The following is an 18663-nucleotide window of genomic DNA, read 5'->3' on the forward strand; positions in this document are numbered from 1 at the left end:
CTGGGATTCAAAATGTTTCAGAGGAACATTTATGTTGGTCTCTAAATTTTATAAAATCTAATTGCATAGAATTTACATTACAAACCCAACTTTATCTGATGATTAAGAATATTATTAAAATGGCTGACAGTCTATAAATGTATTTTTAAGTTGGTTTAAAAATTATAGTCTAATAATGAGTATGAGATTGTGTGTTCTTATAATGAATGAATTAGATAAAGTGGACATAAGAAATTTTAAGAATTTGTAAAATATGTGTATATAGTTGAACTTTGGAAATATATAAACATACAGGTTATATGTCTAAAAACCAGGATTCTCTGGTCCAGTAATGTGTGGTCTGGCAGGGTGATGGACCAGAGAGCTGTGGGTTGTCGCCAGCAGCAGTGGGGCTGACATCAAACAGCTTGGCCATGGCCAGCATCTGGCTGCGCGGTTGGGGCTGGAGGCAGTGGGGCTGGAGCCACAGCCAGGACCAGAGCCTGTGTCCAATGGCATCTGGGCTGGAGGACTGCCATGCTGGAATTGCAGGTTTGCAGGCCAGTGATAGGGGACCTCGCCAGGGCCAGCAAGTCCTCTTGTTCAGGCCCAGCCATGTTCCAACAGTGCCAAACCAGGGAGGTCCAACCTGTATGTGTTTTCTGAAAATGGCTTATTTTATACTATGTAAACTTACTGTTGTAGTGCACTAACACTTGAAGATGAAAAGCGAATGTTAGCATCTTTAATCAATGGATTTATAAAAATGGTGAGTACTTAGTATTTATGGTTCCCTCTGGAAATTTTTTGTGGCAGAGATATTACCATGGAAAGTAGTAAACCAAATACTAGTGAAATTCAGTCGAAATTGAGCATCCCACTTGTATATTAGTGAAGGAGTTTAAAGAGTAGGAATTCCAAAGTAAATCCAAATCTTCTGTTAAATATTTTTAAATATCTTGTAATACCGCTGTATGTTTTTAAAATGGAATGTTAAGGTGTGTTCTGCCTGTCATGATGGTTCTGTAGTGAATCCATCACCCATATTTGAGGGCAATTAATATAAAATTTAAAATGTCAGTTTTCTGAGCGCTCAAGCATTCCAAAATTGAGTGGCTTAGAAATTAGATGGAAAAAACCCTAAACGCCTGCTCTTCAAAAAATTCATTTTATTTGGTGAATAATAAACTCAGGCCAATAAAAAGATTGATTCATTCTTGGTATTTGTAGTGGGATTATGTGGGTTTTCTGTCAAGCTTCCCCCCTCCCCCCAAAAAATACAAACCCCACCACACCACACCTCTTCCCCTGTGCACCTCACTTCAGGAATTCTTTTAGAAGTCTGTAAGCTGATAACTGTTCTATGCTTGAGAAACATTCAGCCCATAATGGGGAGACTGTACAATGTTTTAATAAAAGTAAAAACAAACATGCAAAAAAACCCAAGTGTTAACTTCCCTACAAGTTCATTTATGGAGGGTGAACAGTTGAAGGAGATTACTTACGGTAAGGTCCCCACATACATGAACTTCAGGTTTGCAAATTCAATTATTCACAAGCTTGGGGCTTCAGGGCTGGGAGCGCTGGCAGGTGCCTCTTCCTGGTGCCCTGGGGCAAGGAGTGCCAGCAGCTGCCGCTTCCCCTGGGCTCCGGGGAGGGGAGTGCTGGCAGCCGGGGCTCCAGGTGGGGAGGGCTGGTGGCTGCTGCTTCTCCATATTCCATTCAATTCAACATTTGAGAGGATTCACAGCACCAAACCCTCGCGAATGTTGAGGCCCTACTGTATATCCTCAATATATGAGCAAGTTACTTCAAAATTATTGAACCTAGCTGCAGTTAAGGATCTTGACTGCAGCCTTTTTGGAACAAACAAAAGAGAGCATGCAAGAGCACTGTAATTCAATACACAGTATGAAATTATCAAATAGCTATGTGCTACAGACATGTCATAAGTGACTTTTGGTATCTTCCTAATCCCAGGTATCATTTGGCCGTGACTTTGAGCAGCAGCTGGGTTTTTATGTTGAAGCCAGGTCAACATTTTGCAATCTGGATCCTGTTCTCATCCAGCTGATTCACGTAAGCAAAACTTACTGCAGATATCATCAGAATCAGCGTGGTCTGTTTACTGAGGTCTGTTTCACTAGATATTTAAGAAAAGGCATTGTTTTTGCTTTTCTTTTCCTCACTATATTTCTGCAAGTGTAGGCTTTCCCCCCGTTCTTGGTACCATTGTAATAGTGCGAATTAGCTGTATTTCATTAGATTCATTGGCTTATGGAACAAACAGTATTACAATGTCCTCCCGTTTATGCAGAAATTGGAGGCTGATAGTCACAGGAGGAGGGATGTGAGTGCTCTCAAGGAGACAGTTTGTGTCAAGAACAGACTTTCAGATGAAACTAGCCAAATTCCAGAATCTGGCACCTTGGGGAAATTCTGCACAATTTTCCTATTTGATCAGGGTTTCCATCAGAAGTGGAAGGATGTTCATAACCTCACCCTTCCCACACCAAACCCCTCTCAAAAACAGAGCTTTCTGTAGCAGTGTAGAGGATAAGACCCAGAGACTTCATAAATTCCACTGGAGCTTTGTACTTTGCAGAACAAGAGTTTTGTGGGGTGTTTTGCAGACCTGTAAATCTATCTATTTCTATTAGTACCTTACTTTTCTTTTTATATATAGTCTGTGAACCAGCTGGCAATGGAAACAAGAAAAGTGATGAAAGGAAATCATTCCAGAAAGACAGCTGCATTTGTCAGGGTAGGTGCAGGAGTCAAATACACCTCTACATTCTTTATTCACTGTGCATAGATGTTATAATAGGCTGGAGCCTAACATAATTTTTACTGAAGAAATACATAGAGGCTACATCTGCACTACGATCCCTTTTTGAAAAGAGAATGCAAATGAGGCAAATTGAATATACAAATGAAGCACCAATTTACATATCTCACGCCTCATTTGTATAATCACACATTTTGAAAAACTCTTCCAAAAGAAACCCAGCAGTGTAGATGAGGTTCTTTCAAAATAAAACCCTGTTTTTGAAAGCCCCCTTCTTTCTGAAAAAAATTAGGAAGAAGGGTACTTTTGAAAACAGGGTTTTATTTTGAAAGAGCCCTTCTGCACTGCTGTTTTTCTTTAAAAGAATGCGATTATGCAAGTGAAGTACAAGATATGCAAATCACCACTTCTTTTGCATTTTCGATTTGCCTCATTTGCATTCCTCTTTTGAGAGGGAGTGTAGTATAGACACAGCCTTTCGGTTTCCATGCTGCTTATCAACTCGTTTTCCTTCATTGGCACTGATATTTGCTGCCATCCTCTTTAGACAAAACTCCTGCAGAGTCCAATGAGAGTTTGCCTAAGCAAGGGTGATAAGTTTCCATCCCTAAAGGAGGTTAAATACTCATTTACAGTATGGTCTTTTAAGCCCGTCTTTAAGGAGATTTCATTTTTCCAAATTAATTGACATAGTATGCAAGTTAGTTTTAGAGAAGGGAGAAAAGAGTTGCAGCAAAATAAAGGACATTATAATGTGTATCATAATCAAAAAAGTCTAAGTGAATACTTAAGATAATTTAGATTTTTCTTTTTAGTGCAAGTGTGACTTTGTACCAAAACTATGTGTCATATGTTTCAGTCTGCTGGTTTTTCAGTAAAGCACCCCACCATATAGAAAGTGTAGATGAGTGGTTCCCAAACTTTTCAGCATCACGCCCCTCTTTTGATTTTTGAGATGCTCTCATGCCCCGCCACCTCTTTTTTTACCATCATCCAACCCCCCTTCTAACAAAAAATTCAATTTGTAATTTAAAATAAATACACAAACTTGATACAAAAATGTTGTTTTAAATCAAAAATAAGCAAATATAGTTTTTCGTGGTCCCTTCTGGGTGCCTGGTCCAGTACCAGCTGACCAAGTGCCTGAGCCCTGTGCCAGCTGCCAGAGCTGCCCCCACAAGCCACCCACCTACCTGAGATCTGCAGTGCCAGAGCTGCCTGCCTGCTTACCCCCCCACCCAAGCACCGCATTGCCATGACCAGCTGCCTGCCCACCCGCCACTCACCCCAGCCATGTGTCAGCTGCCCAAGTCGCCCTGTGCTGCCAGGACCAGCTGCCTGCCCGCCAGTCCGAGCTGCCCGAGCCCTGCAAGCCACCTCCCTGAGCCCCTCCCCTCCCCTCCCACAAGCCAGGCACCACTATCTCCCACTCTTACCCAATCTTCCTCCTCCTCCTCCTGCTCCAACCCACATTCAATCACTTTCGCAGGGGGCAACTAGCTCCAAGTGGGTCTTTACTGGCTTCCTGGTTCTTACAGCAGCTGTGCCAGGTCAGCCACTTAAAATGGCAGGTGCTGAGAACCAGAAACAAAGGCCGCCTCTTTCTTTGGGTGGGGAGAATGATGGGGGTGCTGGGTTGCCTCAACCCCTCCCTCCTCAGAATTTCTTCACACACTACTGGGGGGGGGGGCATGCCCCACAGTTTGGGAAACTGTGATGTAGCTCTTGGTGGAGAGGGGTTAAGTGGGCTGTGTTGACTCACAGTCAAGTGATTCATGGCACTTAGATATACAGGAAGTGTGATTGACTTTCTGAAGGGAGAAAGGATCTGGGTTGATCACTCCTGAGGAAGGAACCTTAGGAGCAAGAAAGCGTTCAAAGAAGTTCTGAGCTAATTTTTATTTTCTTGTCTTTGCTGTTGCTAAAGGGAAGCCCCAAGAATTGGATCAATTTGAATTTCATGTAGTTTGTTAGCCATGTTTTGTAGCTGAGTGTGGAAAGTTCATATTAAGTTTTTGCTTGAGCATATACAACAGTAGTTAATAAACATAACCATAAAATAGTTATACCTCTGATTTAAGAAATTGTTTGAGTCATGTTTTCTCATTTTCTTAGGCTTGTGTTGCCTTCTGCTTCATTACAATTCCATCTCTGACTAGTATCTTTGCACGTCTTAATTTGTACCTGAACTCTGGGCAGGTTGCCCTGGCAAATCAGTGCCTTTCACAAGGTAAGACAGATGGTTTTTCAGTTACATGACAATTCTTTCTTGTCAGAAAATGATGTTGCCCCTGTGAATAATATTCAGTTTGAAACCAAAGTTAACTCTCTTACTCCTTGTTGCATCTGACGAAGCAGGTCTTTGCCCACAAAGTCTTTGGTCTTTGCCCAAAATATCTGTTAGTCTATAAGGTGCCACAGGCCTACTTGTTGTTTTTGAAGATACAGACTAACTTGGCTACCTCTCTGATACTTACTCCTTATTGTTACTCATGTTGCTGTAGTCGCAAAATAAAATAATTCTAAAATGTATTTTTCTAAACTATAGCATTTAAAATATAGGAATTATTGTAGGAAAGAGAGATCTGATATTTCGGTATTTATTCAATTATTCCTTGTTTTGGCCTCCGCCTATATATTTTCAAATAGCATATCTTCAAAGGAAGCAGTGGTATTTTAAATGAAGAAATTGAACTTGTGTCCAAATAACTTGTATTAAATACATTTTTCTCAAGGAGGAGGAAGCAGTTTAGGCCAGCTAAATGATTATGCATAGAGATTGACATTCCTGTAAAAAGTATTAGGGAAAGAATTAAAGCTCTGTGTACTTCAGTCAGCTTTCCCTAATCATTGGTTGTTTTGCTGCAAGTGGTGATGTTGGAAGATGCATGTCAAAGCACAGAAGGAATATGCCAGGAAAAAAATACTTGGCTAATGGAAATATGCCATGTGTTCTACGGAAAGCATGACTAGTATTGGGAAACGTGAAGAATGAAAACATGCTCATTTGATCTGAATTACTATCAAACTAATGCCTGAACATGCTGTTTAGTCAGGGGCTCTGTTTTACTAGATGTCATATAAATGTAGGCAAAATATAAAAGTCGTGTAAATGTCATATAGATGTAAAACAGAAGTTATCAGTTGTGGTTTGGGAAGGTATCCCCCGAGAAGAGTTATAAGTTTAGCACTGGCTTAAGCATGTGTGTCCCAAAATAGCTTCCTCTACCATCAGCTAGATATATTGTCCTCCATTTCCTGTCTTAAGCTGCTGTTAAGTTTACTTTGCACTCTTTATAATTTTGTGGTGTTTAGCCTCAGAGATTATTGCATTACATTTCTGGGTGAGGTGCTTCCTATATGCTATATATGTTTGTATGATGCTTAAGGATCTTTTGTGGTTGTTTTTTCTATTAAGCATTATGGAATCCCATGGGTCCTTAAAGACCTTACAGTTTTATGATGGCATAAGCTTCATGAACTTACAAAAGCTTATGCTAGATCTCTTGGCTAAGATGTAAAACAGAAGTTCTTATCACTGCTGATGGTCGATCTTCCAGGGTTCAATTTAGCACACCTAGTGGGGATGTGCTAAATTGAACTGTCATGGTACCACTGTCAACCCCAGTTCTCCTCGCAGTTGTGAGGAGTAAAGAAAGCTAATGGGCGAGTTTCTCCTGTTGACCTCCCACTATGTGGTTAGAGGCAAAAATCAATTTTTAGGTATGTCAACCAGAGCTACACAATTCTCTTAGCTGGATTTGCGTATTTAAAATTGATTTTTACCTCCTAGCGTAGACCTGTCCTTCCTAGCAGTGAGCAAGACAAGTATTTCAGCTGCTCTCGTCTCTTCCTTGTCTTGCTGATGGTCTGTGCAAAAATATTACCTCGCAGTCTATGTCTGACTATTGCTAGCAGCCTGTTGCACTATGAGAGGGAAGGGCTATCAAGCATATTTATCTTGAAGGCTGGTAGAAGAAAAAGGTGAAATGAGGTTGTTTAAATATCAGTAACTAAACAAATGCAAAGCTTTAGCCTTACAGGTGTCCTGTAACTTTTGTAATTGAACTTACAACTTAAAAAAAAAAAACAAAACCAAGTACAAATAAGTAATTTGTTGTGATTGTTATGGGGTGGAGATGTGGGGGTGGGGAGGTTCTCATGTAAAAGCTTAGAAGAAATGTCAGGTGTTAACACGAAGGAGGAAAAGAAATAGTTGTGTTCACAGGGGGATATTTCTTGTATAGTGTGAAGCAATTAAGCAAAGGAAACTTAGGTTGTGTATCAGGTGGGAAAAACTGTCTGATAATATCTATTATACTGTGAATTAGGGCAGGTCTACACTAGAGCTTAAAGTCAATCTTAAATACACAGTGGCTTAGCTGGAATCAACTTATCTATGATCAACTTATCTGGTTGACCTTTTACTGCTTGTGAAAGTGAGTACAGGGGTCGACTGTCAACTCCTGATAATTCGATTTGGCTCGTCCCCACTGGCCATGCCAAATTGAACCCTGGAAGATGGACTCTAATCACGTGGATCTTCCAGTAAGTATATATATACCCCAAGGGTAGAAAGTCTATTTCTGATACACAATTCTAGCTACTCCATTAGCGTATCTAGAATCAACTTATCAGAATCGACTTTTTTTACCAACTGTAGATTGGGGCTCTTCAGGCTCATACCAACCTCTTTTACTCCATACAATAGCATGGAGTACCAGGGTTGACGGCTGAGCCCAGAGAGCTCAATTTTGCCACCTCTTAACACAGATGGCAAAATCAAACTTTGGAAGATTGACCGTGGCATGGTTGATCATCAGGTAAGTGTAGATTCACCCTCAGTATCCCTGCGGAAGTGACAAAGCCTTATTACTAATCATTTCAAACTACACTGGGGAACAATCCTTCACTTTCACTTTCATGGAGAGTAGGCTATATGTTGTGTTCTATTTGCAATTTCTGTGATTCTGTATAAATGGAAGGAAAAGTAACTTTTCATCTACTTACACGTGTCATCTTTTTTCAGTTTGTAATGTTGCCAAAGCTGTGCATTCACTAGTAAGTTCCCGTTGCACTTGCAAACAAGCGGTATAGGAAGCTGACTAAGGCTTTTAGTACAAGACCAGTGTTAGATTTCTTTGTTTGAACATGATGTTGCACATATAATCAAGGGCAGAGGGATTTAGAGAAAAGCCGGCTGTTATATCCAAGTATGTTGTAAAAACAAAAGAGTTGCAAAGTCAGTTGTACAATTGAGTTTATGCAGCTTGTTTGTAGACAAACTGTGCACAGACCCAAAAATGAAGTCATTTTTTCTGTTCATTCATTGGCTGTCCCCATATTTTGTTTACTCTTTGTTTTTGCTTAGTAGTGGATCTTTTGTTAGAAATAAAATCAGTCCAATACCTGGTTTATATTGTCTCTATGGACTGTGCCACATCCTAGCAGGGTTTGGCTTATTTATCTAATTTCCTTTTCTATCTCAGAATGACAAGATTCTAACTTTTCCACTTGGTCTTCATGATCCATCTCCTTCCTCCTCAGGACACCCCAGCAAATATCCAGATGTCTGATGTGAGAACTTAAGGTGACAGGGGGATGGATCACATGATGATTACCTGTTCTATTCACTCACTCAGAAGCACGTGGCATTGGCCACTGTCAGAAGACAGGATACTGGTCGAGATGGATATTTATTCTGACTTATTATGGCCATTCTTATGATCATATGTAAATAAGTACTATCATTTGACCCACATATCTAAACAAACACATAGTGTAGTCACTAGACAATTAATATGAATTCCTGCACAGAAATCTTTGCTGATGTACAGGCACATCTCGGTGCTTGAGTGCATATTATTTTTTTTTTTTTTGACTGAGAGGTTAAAACCAAAAACCCCTTGAATCTCAGACCCAGGAAATGTACAGCTATAACTGTACCACCTTAACTCTGTGCCTGTTGTGTGTACAGTCTTTCCCTCTTTTCACGCAGAATATTGGAAATGTGTGCTTCAGACCACTTGATTTGATCTTTTTTTTCCCCCCCCATTCATATGCAGACTCCAGTTTTGGAACCTAATGATTTGCTTCTACACTAATTCCTACATTTTTCATAAAAAGGGCATGTGGTGTTTGTATGTGGATACATGCCATTTCTGTGACGACTTTCAGGTAACTGGCTACCATGCCCAGTGATGGGGCAAGACAGGGTTGGGAAGAATACCCATAGACTTCAGAGTCAAAAGGGACTATTGTGATTGTATCATGCAGTAGTTCTCAAATTTTAGCAACCCAAGGTCCACTGTGTTTGATTTAAAAATTTCCACCCCAAAGTCTCACCTCATTCAGCTTTAGGTCCCACCTGTACCCCTTCCCTTGAAGTCCCACCCCACTTCTTCACGCCACTCTTCTTCCCTGCATCTTTCTGTCCCTTCGCCCAAACACACCTTGTTCCTGCCCCTTTGCCTCCCTCCCAGCACCACCTGCACACCATTGAACAGCTATTCCCCAGCATGCAGGAGGCACTGAAGCGGGGAGGAGTTGATCAGCAAGGGTGGTGGCCCCAGACATGATTCCAGCCTCTCCTCCAAGCATACCCTGTCCCTGCTCCTCCCCTCAATCCCAAAGCATGGAGGATGTTCTGGAATTGCTGTTCTCCAAGGTTCCTGGGAGGGAGGAGGAGGAGGAGGAATTGATCACCATGACCAGTGGACTCCCTGGAGTGTTCTCGCAGATCCCTAGGGGTCTGTAGATCCCAGCTGGAGAAATGCCAGTCTCACTTCCTGCATATCTCAGGCCACAGAACATAACCCACTGTGGTGTTATTGGATTTTGAAATTAGATATGGAAGCCATTTCTATCACTATTGTACATACTGGCACTAAATCTTGTGCCAGGTGTCCTGAGTGAGGTGTCTACTGAAAGCTGGTAATGCCCTGAATCTGTCAGTTACTTGTATGTCTGTGCCATGTTTGTATGAGAAGTTGTTATAGATATTTGGTCTTAGCTGTATTGGAAATGTTTCATTGATGAGTTTCACAATAGGAGGTGAGACCTCCTCCCCAGCCCAGGTGATGGGCTAAACAAAGGAACAGATTCCCAATACACATCTCAGGAATGCATCCAGTGGCAGTTTGCCACAACAGCTTACCCAAGTCAGGTGATCCTGACTCTCCAGTGCCTGATTGGAAGGGGAGAGGATTTTTTCCCTTCCACTGGAAAAATGATAAGAAGGGCCCTGGCAGGATCCATCTTGGTTCTTTTCAGTCCTCATGACTTAAGCCTGTCTGGACTGGGGGCTCATCCCCCAAGAGGGTGTTTGCAAAGACTTTCAAGAATCACCATATAACAATGCTGGCCTCCATCAATATCTGTAATTGATGTACCTAATGTATCACTTTAATGTTTATTCTCTCTCTCTCTGTACTTCCTTTGTTAAAAAAACTTTAGATTTTAGATCTGAAGGACTGGCAGTCAGTATGGTGATTTGGGTAAGATCCAAGTATATATTGACTGGGGACTATTGGCTGGACCCTTTGTGGCCAGAAGCATCTGTGTAGTGTTGGTGAATTAGGTTTTCAGAACCTCTTACCTGAGTAGGGGGCTGTTGGACTGGATATTTGAAGTAGCTGGGTAATCTGGGGGTTTGCTTCTGTGGCTTCTGGCTGATCAGTGCGGCTGGCAGGGGTACTTTTGTGATTGGTTGGATTTTCCTTAGTGAGAAGGAAACCCCAGCCTGGGCCTGTAAGTAGCCCGATTTTAAGCAGATACCCTGGATTGATTTCCTTAGCTGTGCCCAAAAACCCTGTCATATTACACCCACTCCATCCTTTAGTAGCTCATCCAGAAGGTATGGATTATTAAAGTCTTCTAATCATGATTTAAGGACTTCAGGTTTTAGAGAATCCACCATTTATTCTAGTTTAAATAAGCGAGTAAATTAGATCCAGTGCTTTAGAGGAAGGTGAAAACCCCATATGGTCTCTGTCAGTCTTACTTGGAGTGGAGGTTTGTTACCAAGCCCAAACATAGTGAGGAGTTGAATCCTGTTCATGTTGACAGGACCCACTAGGCAGAACCTGGAAAAGTGTTCACTGTTGTAACTTGGAGCCCTCCCCGTATTTTGCCCCATCTCCGACTGCTGGGGATTTTTGCAAATGGGTCATGTGCCATTATAGGCAATTTCATCATACCATCCCCTCCACAAATTTATCAAGTTTGGTCTTGAAACAGGTTAGGTTTGTTTGCCCTCACTGCTCCTGTTGGAAGTTCATTTCAGAACTTCAGTCCTCTTATGATTAGAAACCTTTGTTGAATTTCAAGCCTAAACTTGTTGATGGCCAGTTTATATCCATTTTTTCTTGTGCCACCACTGGCTCTTAACTTAAGTATTTAACTCCTCTCCTTCCCTGGTATTATTTCTCTAATGGATTTATAGATTGCAATCCTATCTCTCTTTAGCCTTTGCCTGGCCTATGTCTCCAGTAGACCTAGAAGTTGACTGCTGATCAGCCATTTAACTACACCAATTCTGTAGCTAAAATTGACTTATTTGGTAGTCGACTTCCATGTCTGCCTAGAGGGAGGAAGGTCGACAGGAGCATTTCTCCTATTGACCTTCCTTATTCCACACCTCTTAGGAGGGGTTCCAGGGTCATCTTTGACCCCTGAAGGTGTTGTTACATGCATGTGTGAAATGAAACCCCAGAAGAATGACCCTGAGCGAACTGATCTTCCGCAGTAGGGTGGCTGTTGCCTTGGTTAGGTTAAACAAGCCAAGCTCTGAGTCTTCTCTTGTGAGGTAGGTTTTCCATTTCTCTGATCATCCTAGGATTCCTTCTCTGCACTTGTTCAAGTTTGGATTCATCTTTCTTAAACATGGGAGACCAGAATTGCACAGTATCCCAGATGAGATCTATCTGTGCCATACATAAAGGTCATAACACTTCTGTCTCTCTATTGGAAATACCTTATATGATATTAGTCCTTTTCACAGCTGCATCATATTGATGGTCTTTTGTGACTTACCCAAGTCTTTTTATTCCTCTGCCATTTCCAACTGATATGTCCCATCTTGTAGCAAAAAGTCTTATTACTCCATAATTGCATGACTTTGCACTATTAAATTGCATTGCATTGCTGCTATTCCAGTTTGTAAAGTCTTCCAGATCTTCTTGTATATTCCAGTCCTCCCCCATATTGGCAGTATCTCCCAACTTTCTCACCTGCAAATTTTTTAGCATTCATACTTTTTGTGCCAAGCTTGTGAATGAAAGTATTAAATAAGATAGGTCTGAAGACCAGTCTTTGAGGAACTCACTAGTAACCTTCCTCCAGTCTGACAGGCCACATTTCAGTATGACCTGTTGTATTCTCCCCTTCTCATCAGTTCCTTATCCACCTTTGAATTCTCATGCTAATCCTCATTGTCTCCAACTTATCTAATAATTTCTCATGTGGAACTGTATCAAGGGCCTTAGTGAAATGCAGGTAAATTAGATTGACTGCATCCCCTTTGTCTAAAAAATTAGTTATCTTCTCAAAGAAAGTGATCAGGTTGATCTGGCAGAGTGTACCTTTTGTAAAACCCTGATGGATTTTATCCCAGTTACTGTTTACCTACATGACCTTAACTACTTTTTCCTTCAATACTTGTTCTAAGACCTTTGCATACAATTGAGGTCAAACTAAAAGGCCTGTAGTATCCAGGATCACTTTTTTTCCCTTTCTTAAAAATAGATGCAATATTTAGGCAATTCTCCAGTCATAGGGTATTCATTTAAAATCCTGGCTATTGGGTTTGCAATTTCATGTGCCAATTCTTTTAATATTCTTGGATGGAGATTTTTCCAATCCACCACTTATCCTGGGCAATTGGAGGGTGGCTCGGGGCTGAGGTGGGGAGCCCTTCTGCTGCTGCTGCTGCAGATCCCTAGCCTGCAACGCTTCACTGAGTGCCTGTGTGGCGTTAAATAAGCAGCTGTGTGGCCACTCTGCTTACAAGGAACTAAGTTAGCTTATTTATATCTCAAGAGAGTGTAGCAGGCTCCAATATATACACAACTAGTACTGATTAATAGATAGCAACAAATGTAAAGCAGTTCACTCAAATAACTGGTGATTCATGCAAATAACTGGTAATAATACCTGTAGTAGTAGTAGCAGCTCTGAGTTCAAAGTGAAGTCTTGTAGCATTGAGTTTCTGCAGTTTAGCTTTTGCTGATGTCATTTGGATGGCATAAAACTAGAGGGTGAGAGAACTCTTGGATAACACTACTGATCTGATAGAGCACACGTTGATGCTACGGATGCAGGTAAAACCCTGCCAAGGGGTGGGGGCAAAAGGGACAATAGTCCCAGGTGGTTTAAAGGTCTCAGGGAACCCCGGCCACCAGCAATGCAGCAGAGCTTCTGCACACCACTCCCAGAAGCATCTGGCACATCCCTGCAGCCCTGGAGGGAGGGTGTGGGCAGAGAGAGGAGAATGTCCCATGTTGTCCTGAGCGCTGACTCTGCAGCTCCTGTGGGCCAGGAATTGTGGCCAGTGGGAGCTATGGAGGTGTGGTCCCTGTGGGCAGCAGTGCATGGAGACCTAGGAGCTGCTGCCAGAGGAATGTGCCAGTTGCTTTCAAGAGCCACCTGAGGTGAGCACCCACCTTCTTCCCTCCCTCCTGCCTCCACCCTGCATCCCATCCCTCTGCCTCAGCTTGGGAAAAGTCAGTGAGGGTGGGGAAGAGCAAGTGATGAGATTAGGGGGCTGGAGTGAGCCAGGGAGGAGGCCTCAGGGACGGAGCAGGGCAAGGATCTTTGGGTTTGCACAATTAGATAGTGGGCAACTCTCGTGGGTGGGCATGTGGGAGCCTTGGCTGTTCTGGAGGAGCAGGCTCAGCAGCACAGACTTGGGCTCACAGGGCACTAGCAGCACAGCTGGAAACTCGCTGGCCACCAGCTAGTGCAGGCCCAGCGCTGCCTGCCTGTGGGTGCACCTTTGTGAGTGGGTGGGGGGAGCATTAACTCTTCTGCCCCAGAGCCTGGAATTGCTGCTCATGAGCCTGCAAATACTCCCTGTTTTGCTGAAGATTGAGGATTTTTTACATCTCTGTATGGAAATGGAATTTAGCTGTTTCCTGTTTGGAATTTGCATTTAGTCAGATTGATACTGGAAAGAATTATTTGCATAAGCTGTAAATAGGAGGTTTGGAGAAGAGTAAAAGGTATCATCTTAACCTGTTTTTTCAGAGTATACTTCAGTACTCCTGGCAACAAGTCGCTGCTTAGCTAAGTTACTCAGACCTGGCGAGTTGTATTTACTTTGCCTGTGAAGGTGTGGTTTGCAGCTGCCTTCATCCTCAGTGTTGAGCTACGGTCCCCGGAAGTCAACTGTTTGCAACATGGAACCTTAAAGATACAAACACTTATTAGTTAGACTTATTGGTTAATTGTGGAATTGGAAGTAATCCATCAAGCAGCCCTGGAGGCAAAAAAATCCCATGAATACTGTACAGCCTTGAGGCATCAGCTAGTGGTGGACCCAGGACCACTGGGGCTCAAAGCTTTAAACTTGGGGCAGCGGAATGCTGGGGCTCAGTGCCTCAGCCCTAGAGATCCTCCTGTAGCTAACGCCCTGAGCCCCAGCCTCCCTCCTCCTCCTCCTCCTGGCTGCAAAGGGCAACAGATCTGTGCACTAAGCCCTCACACTCCCGCTCTTATGAGGCTGAAGCTGGGAACAAAGCTCCGGAGCCCCAAACCCCAGCTCTCCTCTGAGCTCTAGAACTCTCACTTCCAGGAGGCAGAAGCCTGAACCACCCACCACCACCTGGAGCCCTGGCACTCCAAGGTTTAGAAGCCCCACCTTGGTTAGAGTCCTTCCCCACTGCCCGTAGCTGCAGCCCTACCCATCTTGTTCAGGGTTACACAATTTTAGAATTATGGACATTTTTCATGCTTGAGGTGTCTGTAACTCAGAGATTTCCTGTGCCCCACTTTGGACTATATCATGTCTGCCTGTGTCAAGGAAAGAGCACTGCTTGCTGAGATAGGAGGTCTCCTGATGAGCCAGTATGTCACTACTGAAGGCAAGTAGGGACTGCATTGTTGAACTCCCTCTGCATTTGACGTGACCCATGCGCATGATCACCCATGTGGTAGTTTCTTGGCATATTCATGCTGAGTTGTTATAGCATTTTTGAAGATATCTGGCCTTCTTGTCCTTAGATTAGTATATTGCAATTTTCAGTGTTTTCCAGGACAATGCTAATGGGTCATTGACACAAAGAATTGTTGTATATAAGTTATAAAAGGCAGTTTTCAGAAACTGATTCAGTAAATCCTGTGTGGGTGTTCAGACTTTTATTCAGAGGTTTTGTTTATTGGTCTCAGAGTACTGAAGAATCTGGAGTGAGTAAATTCCCTTGGTGCTTTGAGAATGGAAGTAAGAGCTGCTTGAGAGATGTTAAATCTTAACATGTTGGCGTTTAGTCTGCAGCACATTTAGTGAAGAATAGTTGCTGTTATGCAGTGGAAGTGCAGTAGTGTTTCTATGCAGACTGCACAGGTAGGCAGAACTCTAAACAGCTATGCAGTCTGTAAGCATTATCACTTCTGTTGCAATGTCCATTAATACTCTACTCATGGACCTGTTCCAGCACTGAGAGGGGCAGCTAGAATTAGTAGGGTGGGCTGGACAAAGTAGCTGTGCTTTAAAGTATCTGCCTCCACAGTAGCAGTGCATGGTCGCCTCTTGTTTCCAGTGATATCAATAGCTATGTCCTGCCTGGACCTCTCTTCCACAGCCTACCCTTAACACCTATCACCAAATCTCTCCTTCACCCTACCTTCTGCCCATACCCCACACATCCACACTCAGTCTGCTACTGCACCCTCCTTCCAGCCCAGACCCCATATTCCCATTCCCATCCTGCTCCCCAGCAGCCCTCTCCTGCATGCTAAAGCTCAAATTTTTGACCTGACCTCAGAGACTTGCAAGTGCGAGGAGGGCACAAAATCTGCTAGTCCCAAGCCCATGGAAGAGTCAGTACAGCCCAGACATTACTATAAAAGTATTGTATTAGTGTATTGCTGAGGATTATAAAATCACATCTCTTAAGAAATTGTCATCTTTGCCCCAGCTACTATCAGACATAGGGGCACCAGTTCCAGAGTACTCTGTAGAGCCCCATAAATTCTAGACATGCCTGAAGAAGGTGTTGTGTAGCAAGTGGCAATGTGGTGAAAAACGTAAGACTCCTACTATTACAACAGTTGAAGGTTAGCCTTCTAATGTCCTCTGTAGCCCTCAAGGTGAGGTCTTCTGCTTGCAGGGCCTGATGTAGACCTTCTTCAGTTGAGGAACAAGAGAGCTATGAATTAGATAGTAACAGAGAGAAAGCCGTGCTAGTCTGTATACTATCAAAACAAAAAAGCAGTACAGTAGCACTTTAAAGACTAACAAAATAATTTATTAGGTGAGCTTTCGTGGGACAGACCCACTTCTGGTCTGGCTATGGTCTGAAGAAGTGGGTCTGTCCCACGAAAGCTCACCTAATAAATTATTTTGTTAGTCTTTAAAGTGCTACTGTACTGCTTTTTTGTTATGAATTAGATAGTTTCCCTGCCAAGCTCACAAAAAGGCCTAAACTAAAAAAAGTTAAATCTCTTGTTGGCCTCGGCCCCAGGAACCAAGCAGTCTTTGTGGTCAGAGAAGGGCAAGAAGCCCAGTCAAACGGCATGGCTGAGCTCACCATTCATTCTATTTCAGCCTTATAATTCTCCCAACTTTCTTTGGCCTGTGCAATCTACCAAGTGTGTCAGTAGAATCCCATTGTCCCTCTGGAGGGTACTCAAATGGAATGAATGCTGTAAACTCTGCACCAAGGAGGAGATCATTTAAATAGCTCTAATACATATTGCTGTGGAGCCTCTGGATGTCACCTTAGTAAGAAGAATATTGACTCAAAGGGAGTATACATGTCCCAGTTACCTGAACTGACTGACACTTCATTGCCAGAGCTGGATAACGCATCATTATCAGACATGTTTATTGTCATAGATAGCACTATGGACCAAATCAAGATTAAGTGCACACTCCATTATGTCACTTAAAATTATAGATAATATTTTATAAAATATTCCCCCTCCCCTGCTCCTGTTCCCCTTGGATATGATTCTGTAGCCTCCTAGAAAATAACAGCATCATTCTTAGCTATAGGTCACTTACCATTCAGCGAGTGGGTGATGATAAAGCAACCTTTAGACAGTAAAGGGTCAAAACTGACATTTTTTTATCCCTAAAGCTGCTGTGTTCTTATTTAGCTTTAGATATAAATGCTGTGTCTACACTACAAAAATAACTTTGAAGTTGCTTACATCTACACACACCGTACTTAGAAGTTACACTTCAAAGTAGGGCACTACTCCATTGCTGGGAGTGGAATAAGGACTTTGAAGTTGGGCTTCTCACCGTCACCCACACAGTGTGATGCTAACTTCGAAGTGAGGGAAGATGCGTGTAGACTGTCTGCTGGCTACTTCAATGTAGTGCCTAACTTCGAAGTTAGTTCTTAGTGTAGACGCACCCAAAATGTTGTGTGAATTGAGCAATCCAACCAATTCAAGCTGTTAATGTGTCTCTGATTGCACTAAGGGATTGATAGTTTGGAAACTTTGCAACATCCAGCTAGTCAGGCAGAATCTGGTAGTGATTATCCACTAATTATACAGGATTAAAAGTGTGGCATCTCTAAATGGCGTATATTATTCTTGATAGGAGTAAGTTCCAGGATTTTCCTCCTGGTTGTGTATCCTCCACTGTTACTTGTGTGAGCTTTTCCTTCTGTAGTATCCAGTCCTTATAAGAATAAAGATTTACAATCAAATTCCTGGTACAACTAGCTTCAAAATAGACTTCATCTACCGTATTACATTTCTACCTATAAATAATTTCCATATTTTCATTTACAAATATTCCATTTTCCATTTCTTTCCCCAGCCTGTCATTTCAAAGAGCTCTTTGTAATTCTTCAACACAAAGCTAAACTAAAAATGTAGTTAAGGATCAGAATGTGAAAGAGTAATATAAGGGTAAGCACATTACAAGGGTGTAATATTCAGAGATGTTACAAAACCTTCCTTGAGACCTTGGCAGCATCAAAGGAGTTTAACACCCCTCATACACACATTGTATGCTAGTCAAATGTGCCAATATGTTGATGCAACAGCATGTGAGATTGCTGCTAAACTTTTACATTAGAGGACAATGTTAATAAAGCTGAGGAACATATTGCTTTTCAGTATCTGTCCGAGATAAAGCAGAAGGTTTTCAAGTGTGCAATTGACAACATGGGAAAAAGTAAGGTGGCAAAAATGCAGGAGTAATAACTTCTGTTTCTCTTGCTTTTATTATTTTGGGTGGCCGTGTGCCCTGATACAATTTTAAAGATTGCTAAATATATTTTATATTTGTAATATATAACTAGATAGGCCAGCTTTGTATTCTCATTCTCTCTTTGAATGGTCTTTTGAGATGTGAATTATTTTCTCATCTCCAGAGGCCTTGATTTTTAGTTAGTTTTTGGCCAGCCTGAGACTTTTATACCTAGGCAATTTAATTGCCTATCATGGATACAAGAACTAGATTTGCAAGTTGGATGGAAACCCAGACAGTCACAATTATTTTCGTACTCTTGCAAATTATAAGGTATTTTTACCACCACAGTGATATTGTTAAAGAAAAACATCCACACAAAGGAATTTTGCTTGCTTTACTGTAGTGAAATATTGTCAAAAGAACACCGTCTTAGAGTGGGTCATTAGTTCTCTTAAGATGAAGGTCACTATGTATGTGCAGGGAGAAGGATTTATAGACTGTGGTCAACTGGAATGAAGGAGCTGCC

The 18663-nt window shown here is 42.1% G+C and overlaps 1 protein-coding gene across 5 annotated transcripts in view; it reads left to right on the forward strand.

Annotated features, from left to right (window-relative positions):
- Positions 1–18663, forward strand: part of VPS35L (VPS35 endosomal protein sorting factor like) — a 128709-nt gene that overhangs the window by 82158 nt on the left and 27888 nt on the right. For all 5 annotated transcript variants that reach the window (XM_075010607.1, XM_075010608.1, XM_075010609.1 and 2 more), the window contains 4 exons: positions 685–748; positions 1960–2058; positions 2666–2743; positions 4883–4997. In XM_075010607.1, the coding sequence (XP_074866708.1) occupies positions 685–748; positions 1960–2058; positions 2666–2743; positions 4883–4997 (356 nt within the window). The remainder of the gene's footprint in view (positions 1–684; positions 749–1959; positions 2059–2665; positions 2744–4882; positions 4998–18663) is intronic.

The sequence above is a fragment of the Carettochelys insculpta genome, chromosome 16 (genome assembly GCF_033958435.1).
Source record: "Carettochelys insculpta isolate YL-2023 chromosome 16, ASM3395843v1, whole genome shotgun sequence".
Classification (NCBI taxonomy): Eukaryota; Metazoa; Chordata; order Testudines; family Carettochelyidae; genus Carettochelys; species Carettochelys insculpta.